Below are 20,765 nucleotides of genomic sequence, written 5' to 3'. Positions count from 1 at the left end.
TTTTTGGACTGGAAGTCTTTCTTCAAATAAAATATGTGATACCCATTATTATATAACACAGATAACAATGTACATAATATTCAAATTTTTCTAATAGAAGATTTGGTTAAATAGACTAAATATTTCCAGAAGCTTTAAGATAGAAAACAAAGTTAAAGAATTTTTCAAATAATATTTAGCTAATTTAGACACAAAAATTATTTTGTTAGCTATTACTGCAAATATTTCTCTCCCAGTAAAGATATGATATTATTTCATATTCATGTTCCAACTCTATCCTATAACAATTGAAATTCCTGCTTCAAATAACCATAGTGAAAAACAAGATAAGAGGCTATCAAAAAAGAGATCTCTATTGCACATTTTTTCTCAAATTATGAAGCAGAAGAACTTCGTATAAATTACCAATAAAGTTTAATCAAAATAGAATTGTATCAAAATATTTTGGGAAATGACAAGTATACACAATGCAAGATAATTATGCAGATTTTATACTTTTAACTTTGGAAAATTAGAAGTATAAAAACTATGAAACAAAAATATTCATTTCTATCTGAATTCTGAATTGCATAAGGAACAAAATCATTTAATCTAAATGATTAGTAACATTGTCTGAAATACATATCACAGGAGAGTCCATTAAGGTATATATAGAGTTAAAATAATTTGTAGGGGTCTATTTTTGGAATTGTTACTCAAAATTAAAAGCTTTTATAAAAGTATGGCAACTAAGAATCTATTTCTCCTAAAGAATAAGTAATTTTGTTACACTAAAAATAATCCTTTGATGTGAAATGAATTGAAAGTATAATTGATAAATTCAAACTGCATATACTGCTAACTAAAAACAGAAAAATTGGACTCTATCACAAGAATACAGAAGCAAATAAAAATATCATCTTCAAAACTGTTATCTAAAAGGGAAAAAACTATAATACTCAAGTAAAATAACAATAATAAAATAATTAAAATACATGGATGCTGACAAAGGTTTATTCCAAGTGAAATGATTAACCCTAAATGTTTTCATTATTCAATCTATAAAAATGAAAATTAAGTAGGTATACAATTTGAGGTTAAAAAAGTAACAAATAAAAATAGCAAGGGGAAAGAATTAATACAGATATAGTTAGTTATTAATGAATAAGGAAACATAAAACAATGAAAGCTATAAATTGACTAGAGAAACCACTACTTAGTCTTATAAAGAAAAAAGAGTTGAGAAAACACAAAGTAAGTTTAGAGATGATAAAGCAAATATAATCACAGCCAGAGAAGAGATATTTTTATTGTATATTGGAATAACAGGTTTACATGTATGTCTAATAAATTAAAAAGTCTCAAAAGAGAAGAAAATTTGTGTAGAAAAATATATATTCACAAAATTGACATGAGAATAAAATAGGTGGAAATAGTAATAACTATGGAAGATCTGAAAATAAACGGTCAAAGTTCTACCTCTTATAAAGGGGATTTGAGGCCAGAAGGACAAAATTTTCAAATTTAGTAAAAATGTAAACCTCAAGATAACATTCTTACCAATGATAAAATAAAAAAAAGTGCTTTGGAAGTTTGATTTTATAAGGCTAACATAACTCTATCATAAAAAAGTTACAAAGAGAACAAACAAAAATAAAGCAAAATGAAACAAAATTAGGCTTTGTAGAGTTAAAACTCTGCAAAAGTAGCAACAGTATTTCAGTATTCCCTGTTTTATATTCAGTTTTAATACTAATTGCATAAATAAATGAATACAAAGGAAAATTTTTAAAAATACTAACAAAACAAATCTAGTTCACATGTACAGAAATAATAAAACACGATGCAAAAATCAATATATTCTGAAAATTCAAAGATTAACATAGGCAACATATAAACTGAACATGAGGTTTTAAAAAGGGCAATGAAAAATTTAATGCCTCTTGATTAAATTTTTTTCAAACAATAAAATTTTGGTAATCTAAGACAGAAAAAATATTTAATTTACTCAATATGATTAAAAATGTTATATCAGAGACAAAAAAAAGATTCCATATAGTATCCCTCTTTTTTTAATAGCCATTGAAATAGTGGAAGAAAAAATATATAATGTAAAAATAACAGATAAAATTCCCATTATTTTCTTGCGGTATAATATTTGACTTGAAAAATTCATCTTAGAAATATAATAAAAAACTAATCAGCTATTAGACATAAAATAAATTGAAATTATTCAAAAGGAAATTTAGGTAAAAAATAGGAGTGAAGATGATGAACTGAATTCACTTCTGGATACGATTAGTTTATGTGACTTATGTGCTTAGTAAACTACTAAAAATACATGACTGGAATTTGAAAAAAGGACGGTTCTAGATGGTTCTAGTCTTTGGCACACTACTTGTCAAAAGTAAATTATGAACAATTATTTGTTGAATAAATGAAACAAACCTGCTGGAAAGAAAAAGAAAAACCAGAAGAATAAACAAGACAGTGCTAGACCATGAACGCCAAAAATACATATATACATGCATATATTAGAATTTATGCATCACATGCTCCACAGGAGTCAGACAGTAGGAACTCAGAGAAAAGTTCATTTCATTGCCAGGAAAGTATTGTTGACTTTAAAGTACATAATGTTAGCTGAGAGGGACAAACAGAAGGCAGACTATAAGAAGAATCTAAGTGATGAGGAAAAGGAGATAACAAGTGTCGACCACTTTTAAAAAATGTACCCTCTTATGGCTACAGCAATAGGTCAGAAGCTGCAAGAGTACCTCATCAATGTATGCACATCTCCAAAGTAAAAATAGAATCTCATGGTCATCTCTCCCCAGAAATGTATATACAATTTAATGTTTACAAAGAAAATTTGAATACTTTATCTCCTTTACATTAAAACAATCTGATACATGAACAAGACACTATTATCAATATCTTCTTTAACTTAAATTCTAATTTTTTCTCAATAATGTAATAAATTTATAGGGTTTAAAATTTAATTGTACAAAACGGTGATAAATTCTTCCCACACCTTCCCAAAGACAATCTGTACTATCAGGTCCTTATATCTTTCCAGAGATATTCTATGCATATATAAAGATAGCTTTATATTTCACACAAATGGTAGTAGCACACTTTTTAGTTTTAACAGATACTCAAGGTTAGGAATATTAACTGACTTTGCCAAGGCTATCTGACTGTAAAGTTAGAAAGTGGCATGACTGTGACCACAATGTATATTTCCTGGCACTCAGTGCATTGTCTATTACTATCAGATTTTTTGTTTAGTAATTATGTGTAAGTGGTTCATCATCCAACCACTGTCAAATAAAATGTAATTATAAGGATAAAAGCACAAAATATTATTTTAAGCGTTTCCCTTTCATTGATTACTTTAGGTTATTGGTAAATGCAAGAGCCATGAAGATTTTGTTAATGACTTTTCAAAATATCTTCTGCATATACCTACAGAATGTATTATGTAAATCATGTAACATTACTAATCTATTGAGTTATATATTATCAAAAAATAACATTTTTAAAACAAAAATAGCAATATATTCAAGAGAACTAGAATGCAATACTCTTAATTAATAGAAAAGAATACGAATATCTAAAGCTATATTCTGAAAGTACAATGTGTCAACTTTTCAACCATCTTTAAAAGAACACCACAATATTTATTTCACACAACAATGAAAAATACAAAGCTGCTGGTTTCAACCCCACTGATTTACTGCTTATGTTAAGAAAGGATTATCACATTAGCACTACTGACATGATGCATACAATAAATAAAATAAACCTCTGTAAGAAATTATGTTCCAAATTGTGAAATACCAGTGTTTCACAGTGCACACAACTTGCATGAAAAAACATGATTAAAGAAACCAAATCCTTCTATTAGCTGCACTGAACCCCTAAAGCAATTTAGGAATTTGTTTCTTACAGACAATTAATCACATGCAGGCGTGCCAGATGAGAACTATTGATTGCCCTTTTCCAGGCTAGTGGTATTCAGACAGTAGACAGACAAATGCCCTAAGCAAGGGGAAGCATCTTTCTGCTTCTGCCTAGTGTAGCTTTTAATTGTTCTTTCCCCAAATGTGTGACATTTGCTGTTAATCTTTAGTATAGAGTTTACTCCTTTCTTTTTGCACAATACACATATAGGTATATAGGTGTTGATAGCTATTTACCTTTACACCAAGGTCCTTCATAAGCTCAATCTCAAAATTCACTACCTCATATGGCAGCCGGAACTGAGGGATTTCGGAAGTACTAATAAAAAAGAAGAGGAAGAAAAAGAAGAAAACAAGCATTAGTGGAAAAATTACCAATCTTAAAAAAATGCAATGTCTTTATTAGTATTAAAGAAATAAGTACCTCTTCTAAGGGTATTTGTATATCACATAATGTGAGCATGAGGATATCCAAATTTTTATTGGCATGGCAAAATTACATGGACTACAGTTATAGTAGAAACTGACAGAAAATAAATAAATTATAAACAATAGAAAACAATGAATGTAAACTTGGCCAAGAGCAATTATAACACTTTTAATTTCAATAAATTATTTAGCTGATTCACAACAATTCTATGAATTTCTAAGATCAAAAGTATGAAAACTAAAAATCAGTTGAAGGTATAGGGTTTAATATACATATACACATATATATACATATACACCCATATATATTCTATAAATATATCTCTAACTTGTTAATATTCAAATGTGTAACTTTGTATTATCATTCCATTCAGAATAGTACAAAATCAGTTCCATGTGATCTACAGAACAGTAGACCAGTCTCCTTCTATGAACACAAGTGTCCCAAAAGGATACGATCTGTAAAAAGTAATCCTATTTGATATCAATGCTCACTGTGTAAATTAAAAAAAAAATGAGGCCTAAAGTACTATTATTTTAGTAGTATAAGAGTTCAGGGTATTAAAGAAAAGTTCTAAACACTTTTCAATGTTTCACAGCAATAAAAAGGCTATATTTGTCCATGAATATATAACCATTCATTCATTCAAAGTGAATAGTGCCAGGCACAATGTTCACAAAGTGCCAGGAATAGTGTTAGCTGCAATGTTACCAAATTCCCACTTTTAATAAGCTCTCTTTCTAGTAAGGGAAAGATACATAAACCAATAATTACAGTAGAATGTAGTACCTGCAATGAAAGAGATATATCCAAGCTTTATAAAAATTAATTTGTAAAATAAATAAATAGTTGCTGGAAATAAACCTTCTGGATCATCCAATGCAAAATTTTCAAAGAGCATATGCAAGCTTTTCATTCTTTTGTGCCTTAAGAACTTGATTATTCAACTAATTTCCATACATCAAATAATCAGCAAGGCACCATGCTCAATGCTATAGAAAATGTAAAGTATTAAACAGTATAAAATCAAGGCCTCACTAAGGCAGTTTTTCATCTAGTTAGAAATATAAGATTATATGTAAGAATGGATTGTACCTAGGTCAAAGATAAGAATCTCTTAATCTGACTTGTGAACTCCTGCCACATTACCTCAGGGGTACTCAGAATGCTCCTGGCACCACAGAAGGCTTTGCCTCCAAAGAAAGGCTAAGCAGAAGGATTCTTAACAATTATGGACTGTATGTGGACACAAATAGACACCCAGCCTTGATAGGCATTGGGCTCTGTGGGAGACAGATTAGGACTAAAATTGGGGTCCGATGATGTCCTCAAAGGGCTGGACAGGAAAACAAAAACAATGGGCTGTGAATAAAGAATTCCACAAATAAAGCAACTACAGCAAGGCAAGAAACTTACACACATCCAGACACATTGTGAGGCTGAACACCTTCCCCGTGACTATGCCCTCCTCTAGAATTTTTATGAGATCTAAACAGAAGTATATAAAATAAAAGAAAAAAATGGTGCTAAGTGCAGGGCAATAGGTCTGATTTAAGAAATAACTATGAAAAACCAGGTTATAAAAAGCAGAAACAACTTTTCTGTTGGCCAGAAAGAAAGGAGGACATACCCAACCTAGTAGGAAGAAACTTGTGCAAGGAGAAGGAAGCAGGCACAGTACACAGTAGCATAACTTTAAATGTCTAAGTAGACACCAGAGCAAACAGAACCCAGTGTAGGGCTTAGAACCCTACATTGCTCTGAAACCACTGTCACCAACACTTAAGCACAGAGCTTGGCACATGTGTTAAACGAATAAATGTGAATCACATTTCCCAGCATCTCTTAGAGAAAATAAGTGAAATGCAAATACTGAAAAATATTGGTTAGATTTGGTCTTAATCAAGTAGGTAGGAGGCAGAGAGGTGATTACTGATGTTATAAATGTGGCATTTATATTCACTAACAGATGAGGTCAGCACAGATACACAGTACAATGTGACATATGTAAAATATCAAATGTGAACAAGAGTTGGAGATAAGCAGGTAGGTGAAATATCTTAAGGCTTTCAACACCATCAATATGTGATGACTCCCACACTTTTATCTTCAAATCTAAATTCCATACCTTTATATCCCTTGGGTGTCTAACAGGTATCTCAAAGTTACCATGCCTAAACTAAACTTCGATTCCTCCTCCCAACACTGGTCCTTAGAAAACTCTATTGTCTGAGTTGCTCAAGACCCAAACTCCATCATCATACTCTCTTCCCCTTCTAGCATCATACCAAGCCCACATGCAGGCAATAAAAGGATACATTGTTTTTAGACAATTTAAAAACAATTTTAAAACTTATGAAAATGAGCCTGTTTTGTATTATTTCCATGAGCTAGTAGTTCTAAACAATGTCAGTAATTTCTAAACAATGTTCTCTGCCAAAAAAAAAAAAACAACTCTGGTGGGTCTAAGTTCTAAATAATTACTACAATTGCTACAGAGTTTTAATAATACATATGTAAGCTTTAAAGGATCCCCTTTTTATTACCCATTCTTGAATGAACATTGTGTTCTACGGGGAAGTTAATTTGGAGAACTCCAATTAAACAGTGGCCATAGGCACATGCTGATGCAGCTATAAGCGTTCCTCTACCCAACTCTCCATAGGAAGCATGCAAATCCACCTCTGTGATACTATGTATTCCAATACATAACAGTTGATTTGGAATTTATTAAATGATAGCACATGAAGCAATATAAATTACTGCAATTCTGTCATATTGTGTGACCTCATGGAGCTTTGTGTTTAAAATTTAAAAGTTATGGTGTGAACTATATTCTTAATATTAAAATATTTGTTTTAATTGTTATTTTTTGTTTTATAGGAATGAATTAAAAATAATTATTATCACTGATTATTGCATGATTCTTATTGAAAGTCATTTTATTGTATAGACTAGGAGATAAACATGTTAAAAAATAACAGGCATCTAAAAGTTTATTAGGTAAACCCCGAAACTGCCATTTTTAAAACTTCCCTTATTGGGTTTATCATCACTTGACATATTCTATATTTAGTTTATTATTCATTTATTGTCTGTCTTCCCACTACTAGACTATAATCCCATGATAATAGGCATTTTTGTCTTGTTTACTTTTGTAGCTCTAGTCTCAGAAATAATGTTATAATGTTGGTGGTCAATATAGAGGGAGGAAGGAAGAAAAAAAGAAGGAAGGGAGATATGAAGGAAAGGAAGGAATGAGAAAATATAGGTAGATATCAGGTCATGTAGGGCTTTCTATGACAGGCCAGATCCTTTATCTCTTAGGATATGAAGAGTTATTGAAAGATTTCAAGTAGAAGAGTGATATAATCAGATTTGGAAAGGGGAATGGATTTGAAAAGACAAATCAGGAAGCCAAGAGAACAATTTGGAGGCTACTGTAATTGCACAGGAAGTGAGAGGTAAAGGACATCAGAGATAGAGGGGAGAGAGGACATTTTAAAGAGTATTCACAAAATATAATTGCCAAGATATTGAATAGCAGTCCAGTATTGGTGATGTCTTCCCCTGAGATAGCAAACTCAGAAAGAGGAACAACATTGATATGGTGAAGTTTATAAAGAGATGTCCAAGATTTGAATGTATAAATCTGTTGCTCAAGACAGAGAGAGGTCAGGGCAGATACGGATTTTTAAGGAATTTTCATTTAGTTGGTAAGTGAAACCACAAGAATAAATGAGATTACCCTGAACCTCCATGGAGAGAAAGAAGATAAAAGGACAGAAGACAGAGTTTGATAAGAATGTTTGCTTCCCAAGTTTGTTGTGCTTATGAAAACAAACTTTTCTTCTTCTACCTGTACTCTTATAGCAGTCTTCAGTTCTGAAAGAAATTTCTTCTTGTAGCAACCATAATCCTTTAGTACAGTCAGTGGAATGTCAGATAACATAAAAAAATCATCTTTCTTCTATGTTCATGTTTCTTTCTTGTAATGAAATTTATAACAACTCCTTTCCATTCTCTTTCCATTCTTTGTAAAGCATAATTCTCATATTTTGACAGGGTTTTGCTTCAGTTCATTTTTGTATAGGTACTAGACTTCAAATTTGCATAGTAACACACACTCTCAAAATATTTCCCTATTGCTATAATTGTTTCACCTACACCCCGTTTCTCTTTATCGTCAATCAACATGAAACTCAATAGGCGAAATAAAAGCACTGTAACAACTGCAATAGCTAAAGCAAAGGACAACACTGGCCTGACTATTCTACCTAACAAAAACATCATAATTATTAATAACATATATTAATTTTTAAGAAAAAGAAAAAAATCAGAAAGTATATGGTGCATACATACTTACAATCTCTTAACGCCATTTTGTTTATCTTTGTTGATATAATAAACCCTTTTAACCATTTTAAACTTATGTCCTCCCAAAAAAAGCCACAGTTGGAGGAAAGCAAAACCACTGAGTATTTCATAAATTTGTTGCAGCATCAAAAAATAATCAATTGATGGTGTTCAATACAACAGGGATTAAGTCCTGGCTATCTTTCCCTGACTCTAGCGATTTTTTAAATAGCGGTTGTGATACTAATTCACCAGGGATAAAAGAATCTGTTTGGATGCAAAGAAGGAAAGATAAAACTTGACATCACCTCTTTAAGCAATTGATTTCAAATACAAAGCTAATTTAATCTTTTTTAGCCACTTTGAAGATACAAGAGAATGAGAGGCAGCTGTAAGTGAGAAAATGAATTAACAGGAAAATTTTGTAATTGTAATTCTGGCTAAATCCTAGTGTCAGTTTTTATAATCCTGTTACAGTGACACAGAATGCCTCTACCATGGGACAGTTAAAATGAGACTGATTAAACATCTCATATTGACCCTACATATTGAGAATATATTTTAAAAACAACAACAAAAACCACCATGTTTGGTCATGAATCCAGGGAAGAATTTCCCACTAGAAAATGGTCAGCAAATATATAAAAACACAAATTTCATACTAATTTGTATGATTTAGAAATGCTTATCCTGCATTTGAGTTCAAAAGAGAGAAAGATGTTAACAACCATAATCTTCTACCAAAATTGGCAACAGAATAATTCATAAATAGGGTTGATTCCATTTTAGGCTTCTTGTGAAAGTGCAATTAAGTGGCAAAGTGATTTTTCCTAGTCTATCAGCATACAGAAAAATTAAGTTCATATTTTTAAAATTAGCACAGAGATTCACTGATGTGTATAACTGAAAATAACATACAGTACTTATACATATGTTGTTAATAGATTATGTTTTTCCTAATTAATAAAGCTGTAGTAAAATGCTATTTTAAAAGTTAGTCTAAATACTTCTAGCAAAATAATATATAGGAAATTTTACTTTCCAGAAAAATAAATTCATAAAATACATGTAATCTCTTAAAATTCAGAGCAGTGAAATACCAATACAAAAAAATAATTATTTCTTGACAATCACATTATTTATGCTTCATATCCTCTCAAAAGGATCCTGATAGTATATTATGTTTTTGCTTGATGATTAAAGCAAATGTTTTATATTAATGATAGCATATATATCAATATTTATGTCAATAAATATTTCAAAATATTTATAAGAATGAAACAAATCATGGACAATTTTACATTATCTTAGGTTTAGCATATTGTCACTTGACCAATATTGAAATTTACAGATTTATTAACATATATTTACAGGTGCCAGAAAACATAAAAAACTTCACAAATTTTATTTATAATTTGATTATTTTCTGTGATTATTAAATATGATAAATTTATTGCTTACAGGTACTTCACCAGCCATAACAAAACTAAATGCTAAGTATAGAAAAAGATATTCCAAATTGTTATATTTTATAATCCATGACCTTTGATACAAGATATAGCACATGTAAGGAAAATAAAAATTAATTGAGTAATATTATTCACCTGACACTCAAATTCTTTTTCATGTTTACATGAAATGTTTTAAGCAATATTCACTCCCTGCTTATAATAAGCTTTATTTTGTACAATGATAAATGTAATATACATCCAGGATACAGTTTCACTCATTTTAAATATACATTTTCATTTCAATGCATGAATACTCATGGGAATAAAATAACTATGTTACTGAATCATAGTTTACAATAATCATGCTGAATAATATCAAATATTAATAAGGTATTAGATGGATAAACACTATAGAAATGTATATTTAAATAGAACATTTCTAGTGGATGCTGACAAAATTATAATCAGATGTAAGACTTAAGAAATTGTAAACTGAATATATGTGAGCAGGGCAACATGTCTATATAGATGACAAAATGAATAGTCTAATATTCTGTGGAGGTAGGTTTTTCCCCATCTCTAATATCCATGATTTTCAAATATATCTCCATTAAAGGAAAGGTTCACAGGGATAAAACAATTCTTCATATCATTGGTTTCTATAACCAAAATACATTTTAAGATTTGTCTTAAACTCATAGAACTAGACAGACAAATTTTTAAATAAATATTGCTTAAAGCCAACTGCAAAATTTAAAGTGAATAATGTAATCAAAATTTGAGCATTTGGAAAAAGAACATTTAAAATACCATCTGTGAGCCTGAAGTTTCTATAGGAATATGAAACAACAATATTCATAATTGTTTTACCCCATCATTTTTGACACCAAAAACATAAAATAAATGTAGCCATTACCTTAAACCACCAACATATTCTTGTTTTTCAAATATAGTGATGTCAGAGTAACCCAATCGAGCCAAAAAAGAAGCACAACTTATACTTGCAGGCCCAGCGCCAAAAAGTGCAATCTTTGCAGAATAGGCTTCAGACATTTTTTCTGGGGGAGGCAGAGAAGGATTTCTGATCTGTGGGATACTCATTGCTTTGAACACCTACGGAGAAATCAATTGCCATGGTTAAAATTTTCAAACTAACTTTTATATCCTCCAACATATTTTAATGTTTCAAATCCATTAGTGTTTTAAATAGCGCAGTACATTTTCAGTATTAATATAACATACTTAGAAGTTGTATTGTGTCAAGTAAATGAGTACTCAAGGCTGTCACTCTTTGAGATTCCTTTCTAGAGTCACATCTCCTCTAGGAAGCATTCCTGACTCACCTTCCCTACTCCCACCCTCAAGGGCAAGTGAAGTGCTCGTCCTCTGAGTTCCTACAGCATAACTTGTAAGTCTCTAACATAACTACTTACCAACATTATCTGTGTGTCTGTTACGTTTCCATGTCAGTCAGTAGAACCTTAGTTCCTTGATTCAGAAAATATGTTATATGTAAACATTTTACCAGCAGTTAGCATTATGTTGGCACATAGTAGACATTTAGTAAATAATTTACTGATGTTCGCTTCTGGTTTTGATACAATAGCTTTTGAAGGATAACATTTTAAAATCTACTTGAAGTGCTGGAGAGGTACTAAAGCAGGTCAGACGTGGAGGGGCTAAGATCTCAGAAAGGAACGACAGAGAAGTGAGATGACCAGGCGTCACTTCTCCCCTGAGGGCCTTGCCACTTCTTAGTAAAGGGAAGAAGGCTAAGAATCTTGAAGTGGACCACAGCTCAGAAGGGAGATTCTGGTAAATTCTAGAACTGAAGAGACACAGAGTTTTGGGAACATAGGAGGCTGGTAACATGGCGTAATACAAAGTGAAGAAAAGTGAGCTTAATGCTTAAGCTGCATAATACAAAAAGCTAAGGATCTAAACAGAAAACATTTGTAAAGCAGAGAGGAGCTTTCTACACTCTGATGGCCCAGAGGAAATAAAAACTGAGGGGTGGGAGAGGCTAAAGAAGGAAGAGCCCTAGTAAACACCCCCGCATACAGCTGAAACTTCTGGAGGACTACACTCTGTAAGTAGGGTGAACCAGAAGTAAATAATCAACCCAGCCTTGAGTCAAATCACCCTCAGATTTAAATGAAGGTGACTCTATCTATCGATCAAATGATAGGGTGAACTTTCTGTGGAGAATAATAAGTCAACCACAGTATCTACAAATTTGCATATACAATGGCTGGGTTTTGATAAACAAGACTAGGGCAGTAAGAAAAGGAGAAAAAGGAAAAGAAAAATTAAAAAAAAAATAGAGTTGCATACATAATCCAGTAAGTGCAGTTATCAAAAACAAACTTTAGAATAACTGTGATTAATGCATTATATAAGAATGTAAACTTTATCAGGAAACTAGAATTTGTTTAAAAAATGAAATTTTAGAATAGAAAAAAAGTGCAAAATTGAAATTAAAATTAAGTAAATGTATATAATAGCAGATTGAATGCTCAGCAATAAAGGACTAGTGAACTGGGAGATGGTCAGTAAAAACTATCTTGGTTGAAACATGGACAAGAAATAGAAAAGAAAATACAGACAATAAAATAAGAACACAAGGACAACATAAAGAGATCTAACATATGCATAATGGAGCCTTAAAAGAAGAGGAAAAAGAGAATGAGACAGAAACGGTATTTGGAGAAATAGGTCAAAAATTTCTTCAAACTAATGAAAGACATCAAAGGACAGATTCAAGAAGTTCTAAAACATTAAACAAGGTAAATAAGGAAAATCATACTTATCAACAACACAGTAAAATTGCTGAAAACCAAAACAAGAAAAATAAAGCACAAAAACAACCGAAGAATAAATACAATAATTTCACTGAGCAACAATAAGGCTGACAGCTTTCCTTTCAAAAGGCATTAATGATGGAAGTCAGAAGACAATGAAATACTATTTTTCAAGCAGTGAAAGAAAATACCTGTTCTACCTAGAATTCTATTCAGAAGGAAAATGTCCTTCAAATGCAAAGGTTGAATAAAGACATTTTCACAGAGATTCTGTTAGCAGCAACAAAACAAATACTAAAGAATACTAAAAAAGGATCTTTAGGAAGGAGAAATTATCCTAGATGGAAACACAAAAATGTAGAAAAGCGTAATGATCACTGAAAATTATAACTATGTGGGTAAATGTAAATGAATATTGACTCTGGAAAGTAATAACGGCATGTGGAGTTGAAGAAAAATGAAAACTAAAATGTATGATATAAGACATGAGAGGTTAAACAGTTAACATATGCTAGATCACAGCATTGTCAAGGAAGTGGTAAAAGTAATGATGTATATTAGGGTACTATCAGTTAAGGATGCATCTTATACCTATACAACAACTACTAAAACAATAGTAAAAGAATATGTAACTTGCTAATTTGGGGGAGAGGAAGTGGAATTTTAATGCATACATTATATACTCAAAAAGAATGAGAGAAAATTAATATAAATAGGTGAGGAGATAGACAACCAAAAAACAAATAGTAAAATGATGAATATAAACATAAACATGAATAATTACATTAAATGTAAATGGAGTAAAATTCCAATTAAAAGTCAAAAGCTATGAAAGATGTATACCTTAAATATAAGGATTCAGAGTGATATAATGTTAAAGAGTGGAAAAAGTTATATAAGGCAAACACTAAATAAAAGAGATCTGATAATGTATAGCAATATCAAACATAGTAGACTTTAAGGCAAGATATATTACTAAAGTTAAAGAACATTTCATAGTAATAAAAAGGTCAATCTACCAACAATATTTTCTGATTTTAAATCTACAGGCACTAAATTTCAATTTTAAAAATATAAAGAGGAGGGGATGGGGGTATAACTACATGATGAGTGCAATGTGCACTGTCTAGGGAATGGACACACTTGAAGTTCTGACTCGGGGGGATGGGCGGAACATGGGCAGTGTATGTGGCCTGAACTTTTGTATCCCCATGATGATAAGCTGCAATAAAAAGAAAAAAGAAAAAAATATATAAAGAGAAATTGACAGAACTCAAATAGAAGAAATACATCAAAGCATTCTCACTATTCTCCTCTCATCAAAACTTTACTATCAACAGAAGTGGCCTATCAATAAATGCATATTATACATAAATTATTTATAATATTTAATGGATTAGCAGACAGACTTATTTGCATTCAATAGGTCAAAGCAGTAATTTTCTTTCCCTGTAGAAATCCAGGCAGAGATCAAGTGATACAGTTGTAACTTTTCTTGGGAGTGAGAAATAAAGAAGACGGACCTTTATGTTTTTTGAACTCTTTCCACATACACCACCAACTACTCTGAATAAAGTCTGCCACTGAAAATATATAAGGAATAGCCAAATGATCCCATTTAAAAATTAAAGATGATATTTTTAGCAAGTATTACAAGGCCCAATTTCTCAGTCTGAGTTAAATGGCCATCATAAATGTTCCTATAATATTTTGTCATTTTTATCCTAATACTTTATCACATTTTACTGGTTTACTTATCTGTTTCCTCCCTTAGACTATAAGATGTTTAAGGACAGACATCATCTTTGAATTCATCTTTTAATTTCCTCTGTTTTTATATACAGTATGCTTAACTAATGAACATTTTAAATTACATTGGTAATAAAATAATATCTTATTCCCACCTACAATTTGTATAATTTACAAATTACAAATATATGTTGTTATCCTTCCCTGTGCTATCCAAATAATGGAGATTTTCTTTCATATTATTTTTGAAGCAACACATACTTTCACCTTATATTTCTTTTTAAGGAACATGAACAGGGAACTAAATTCCAACTGTAAATTAATGAACAATTTTATTGAATCATTATTAAAAATATGGTTGAAATCTATGTATTATATTATCCCAAAGTAAGATTTTACATACTTTTTACAAATAGATATTTAAAACATACATTTAACATGATCCAGGGGAATTACAGCTAATTTCATTTAAGGATTAAATAAATCTAATTTCTTTCATATTCAGTTGAGTACTCTTAGTTTTGTGAACTATTAAAAAACTCTCTCATGCTAGAATTTTCTAGTATTTATAAATTAACATTGCATTTCAACAAACTTTAGAAGCAGAAGATATATAAATTTTTTTTAAAAAGAATCATTTATTGTTGACATCTTTTACAACAGAAGAGGATTTAATGTGACTACTTAAGGCCTTTTCAGGCTAAAAAAATTTGTTATAATGTGAAGTTAAGGTATGATAACCAAATAGAATAAGATCTGTGAAATGTCTGCCTTGTTGCATTCACTCTGAAGCAAGAAATAGTTTAGTTTAGAGATACCAAGCACATCTGAGACAGTCTAGCTAATGGTATGCAAATAATGTAGTAATTATTCAATAGTATACAATATATATAAATTTTTAACTAAGAATATTTTAATATTTTTGAATTAAACCTTTAATAATTCTTTTAAAAAACTATCAAATGCAAATATTGAATTAAAATAATGTGTTTATTGAATCTCAACACAGACTTGAGGGCTCTCAGAGGGTTTGAAGAAATGAAAGCAAGCATACTCCTCACAACGCAGAGCATCATGGACACGCACCAAAATGTAAATGGTTAGCCCCTGATTTGTATAACCCCAGGCCTTGCAGCTTATGAATTGTTCAACATATACTCAATATATTACTCTGCTCAAATCAGTAATCTAAATTGGTATTCCTTTGCCTGTTTTGTTCTGTTCTGTTTTTTCTTGTTTTTGTAACTTTTACTCCACTGCAATTTCCCCCTTAGTTTTATAGCAGGTGAGATCAATCTTATTAGTATTTCTTATGAAGTCAATATTTGAAAAACATTTTTATAAATTTCAGCACAAAAAGTACTATATTTTACAAGGTCTGTCACTGAAACTAGACTGCTTGGGATTGATCTTAACTTCCATCATTCTCATGGTATATGATATTGAACAAGTTTTTTAACACTTCTATGCCTAAGTCTTTTCAACTGTATAGTGGGGTTAATAATATCGATTGCATAGTGCTACTGTAAGAAATAAATGAGCTAATACATGTAAAACACTTTAGAAAAGTACCTAGCCATATAGCAAATATTAGTTATGTCTCAATTCACCTGATTCTCAAATTTCATGAGACAGACTATATCTAATCTCATACTGTCCAAAAAAGGAACGACTAGCCACATGTGATTGTTCAAATTTAAATTTATTAATAAAATTAAATAAAATTAAAAATTCAGTTCCTCAGTAGCACTAGGCATATTTCAAGTGCTCAATAACTACAAGTAACAGTGGCTAATGTATTATAGAACATTTTCATCATGTAGAAATTAGAATTTCTAACATATGATACAATTGATATAAATAACCTCAAAGGCATAGTTAATGAGAAAATGAAGTAAATAATTAGAAAGCAGTAAGTTTTAAGTATTTGTTACATCTGTTTTTAATGTGATTTTTATGATTACAAGTTTATATGATTTTTCATAATAGCTGTGTTTCACAACAGTTTCATAAAATTCCTAAAAATTTAATCTGCACTCAAGAGCTGGTCCAGGCTGGTGGTAGCACACTATTGCACTTAGGCAAAATGTAAGGGCACATCCAATTTTTTTTTAACTGTTAAGATACTTGCTTCATCAACCACAAACTTTGAGATACATCAGCTACATTTTCCAATTTACTAAGGACTTCAAAGAATAAGTGGTCTCCTATTCTTTTAAAGTAAGAGCATTCAACTATGTTTCAACTAAAACACAGATGACAGATGATTTTATATGTATACAATATACTTTCATAAATGTAGCTTGATTCTGACAAAATGCGGGAAAAATTGGCCAGGAAGTCAAGTAAATAGCTCGATGTGTGTGGGGTGGTTGAAGGGGAAGGGGATGGGAGGTTTATATGTATCTAAGTACTTTATGAAACTATGAAAACTAAAATCAATCATTTATAAATCTAAAATTGTAATTTTATTTAAAAAGTAAATTAAAATAAGTAATAAATGCTGAACTATGTGTAAAATGAGTCTTGGGATATTTTTTTCTTAGACAGCCAATCAATAGATAGTAAAAAACAAAAAAGGCAGCACACTATGGAAAACACAGCATGAGTTAATTTTGTCACAAAACAGTAAGTTAAAACAAATCCATACAATTTTAAAAGGGCCATAATTAAATAGGAATTCAGCATACTTTTCATTCCTTTTTTAAAACTACACTGGTCTTCAAATAAATGTAACATAAAATTACAGATACATTATACATAAAAACCATAATGGTCCTGTTATTTATAATACCAAAACAATATTTCTTAATAGATTTTCTTAGAATATAGTTCTCTATTGTTTCATAATGTAACAAAAATAAATCCAAGATAATTTAGCTGATTAGGTGAAAAGGGCCCCTTTCTTCTTTCTTTTAAATAAATTCCAGTTGTCCATCACTGATTAATTTTCTAAGATTTAATTTTTTTCTAAACAGAAGATTCAAATGTCAAAAACTATATAATAAATGGACACGCTTGAAGCTCTGATTCAGGGAGATGGGGGGGCATGGGCAATATATATAACCTGAACTTTTGTACCCCCATAATAAGCTGAAATAAAAAAAATAAATAAAGGACACAAATGGGTTAGTCAATATCACAGAGAGAGTGATTCAAGTATGTAAAGATGTATGGAAAGTATACCCAATTTGTATTTCTCCACAATAATAAGGCTAATATTCATTGAACACATACTATATGCCAGGCTTTATGTTAAATCTCTAACATTTAGTTTTCAACTGCCCTTCTATGAAAGCACAGTTATCATTTGCGTTTCCCAGATGTGAAGACTTTTATACTAAGGCTATTTGACTCCAGAGCCTAAACTCGTTAACTTTGTCATTATCAAATTTTTTATTGTGATTTTCAGTAGAAAATTCATCATATACCTATAATATTCAATAAGAAATGTATAACTACAAAAAGAATTATTAAATACATGAATTTATCCTTTCTAATACACTGACAATATATTCTAGAATATGTTCTAGAATATATTAATATTCTAACAGAACTAGCTGGTTGTTACACTTAATAAATTAATTTTACAAACCAACAATTGTTCACAAAACACTTTTACACTGCTGGTGGGACTGCAAATTCATGCAACCTCTGTGGAAAAGAATCTGGAGATACCTCAAAGAGCTAAAAATAGAAATATCGTTTGATCCAGCAATAGCACTATTAGGCATCTACCCAAAAGTGCAAAAGACATTCTACAATAAAGACATCTGCACCCGAATATTTATGGCGGCACAATTCACTATTGCAAGGTTGTGGAAACAACTCAAGTGTCCATCAATTCATGAGCGGATTACTAAAATTTGCTATATGTATACAACAGAATATTACTCAATTATAAGAAACGACAGTGATCTAGCACCTCTGATATTTTCCTGGATTGAGCTAGAGCCCATTATCCGCAATGAGGTATCACAAGATCGGAGGAATACCCTCCACATGTACTCGCTGTCAAACTGGCACTAACTGATCAACACTGTGGTGCTCACATGGTAGTAATATTCTCCAGGGATTAGGGGGTTGGGGGGGTAAACTCACAACTAATGGTCACAGACATGGTGAGCATTGTAGAGGGGAAGGGCATGCCTCTAAACCTTGTTTGGGTGAGGCAGAGACATAAAATGTAACCAGAAGATATTTGCACTTTGGTGTTTATTGCAGCATTATTCACAAAGGCTAAAATGTGGAATCAGCTTAAGTGTTTATCAAGGGACAAATGGGTAAAAAAGATGTGGTGTATGTACACAATGGAATATTATTTAGCCATGAAAAAGAAGGAAATTTTGTCATTTGCAGAAACATGGATGGATCTGGAGGACATTATTTTAAGTGAAATAAGCCAGGCACAGAAAGACAAATATTGCATTTTCACACTCACTCATAGATGGGACCTAAAAAAAATTGATCTCAAGGAGGTAGTGAATAGAATGGTGGCTACTAGAGATTGGTAAGGGTGGTGAGAAGGGGTAATGAAGTGGTGTTGGTGCAGGGTAATACTGTTAAATAGAAAGAAGAAGTTCTAGTGTTCAATAGTGCAATAGGGCAACTACAATTAACAATAATTTATTATATTTCAGAATAGCTGGAAGTTTTCAAATGTTCCCAATATAAAGCAATGATAAATGTTTCAGGTGAATCATGTCCCAATTACCCTGATTTGATCATTATATGTTCTATGCTTGTATCAAAATATAACATGTACTTCATGAATACATACAATTATTATGTATCAATAAAAATTTTTTAAAAAGAAACATTTTTCTAATTTCCCCCTAAAGAAAAAATATATTGAAATTCCTGTCATTAAAAAAAAAGAGGTCTCAGTGAACAACCTTGCCCCTTCTGCATGTGAAACACAGTAAAAAGGCTCTATCTATTGATCTTGGAATTCCCAGCCTCCAGAACTGTGAGAAACAAATTTTGTTGTTTATAAGCTACCCAGTTCATGGCATTTTGTTATAGCAGCCTAAACAGACTAAGGCACCATTCTAACAGTATAGTGATATCTCATTGTTGTTTCACTTTGCACTTCCCTGATACCATATGACATGTAGCATCTTTTCGGAGACTTATTTGCCATCAGTATAGCTTCCTTGGTGAAATGTCTGGTAAGGTTTTTCTCCCATTTTTTTAATTGGGTTGTGTGCTTTCATATTGTTGGGTTTTAAAAGAATCCTTTGTATATTTTGGATAACAATCCTTTATCAGATGTATCTTTTGAAAATGTATTCTTCCAGTCTATGATTTGTCTCTTCATGATTTTGACAGTATTTTTGAAAGCAAAAGTTTTTATTTCTTTTGCTTTTTTGTTCATCTGTTTGTTTTGAGATGGTGTCTTGCTATGTTGCCCAGTCTAGTTTTAAGCTTCTGGGCTCAAGCGATCCTCCTGCCTCAGCTTCCCGAGTCAGCTGAGACTTCAGGCATGTGCCACAGAACCTGGCTCAGAAGTTTTTAATTTTGATGAAGTCCAGCTTATCAATAATTTCTTTCATGGATTGTTCCTTTAGTGTTGTATCTAAACAGCCGTTGCCCAACACAAGGTCATCTAGATTTTCTCCTATGTTATCTTCTAAGAGTTTTATAAGTTTTGCATTTTACATTTAGGTTTATGACAAATTTTGAATTAATATTTGTGAAGGGTACAAGATCTGTCTAGATTCAAAACAGACTACTCAACTGTGATAAAAGAAACAAAAGAATAACTAAATAAATGGAGATATATTCCACGTTCCTGGATTGGAAGACTCAATATTGTAAAGATGTTAGTTCTTCTAAATTATATCTATAGATTCAATGCAATCCCAATGAAAATATCAACAAGTTATTTTGTAGATATTGAAAAACTAATTCCAAAATTTATATGGAGAGGCAAAGACCCAGATATCCAACACAATATTGAACAACAGAGTTGGAGGACTGACATTACTTGACTTCTAGACTTGCTATAAAGCTACAGTAATCAAGACAGTGT

General features: G+C 31.1%; 1 protein-coding gene across 2 annotated transcripts in view; it reads right to left on the bottom strand.

Annotated features, from left to right (window-relative positions):
• The window catches only part of DPYD (dihydropyrimidine dehydrogenase), a 797,518-nt gene that overhangs the window by 551,006 nt on the left and 225,747 nt on the right, over positions 1 to 20,765 (bottom strand). For both annotated transcript variants that reach the window (XM_045547468.1, XM_045547470.1), the window contains exons 6-7: positions 11,098 to 11,294; positions 4,182 to 4,263 (exon numbers count right to left, since the gene is read on the bottom strand). In XM_045547468.1, coding sequence (XP_045403424.1) covers positions 4,182 to 4,263; positions 11,098 to 11,294 — 279 coding nt within the window. The remainder of the gene's footprint in view (positions 1 to 4,181; positions 4,264 to 11,097; positions 11,295 to 20,765) is intronic.

Source organism: Lemur catta, chromosome 3 (genome assembly GCF_020740605.2).
Source record: "Lemur catta isolate mLemCat1 chromosome 3, mLemCat1.pri, whole genome shotgun sequence".
NCBI classification, from domain to species: domain Eukaryota; kingdom Metazoa; phylum Chordata; class Mammalia; order Primates; family Lemuridae; genus Lemur; species Lemur catta.
The sequence above is the reverse complement of the archived record's forward strand: the minus strand, read 5'-3'. Positions and strand labels throughout refer to the sequence as shown.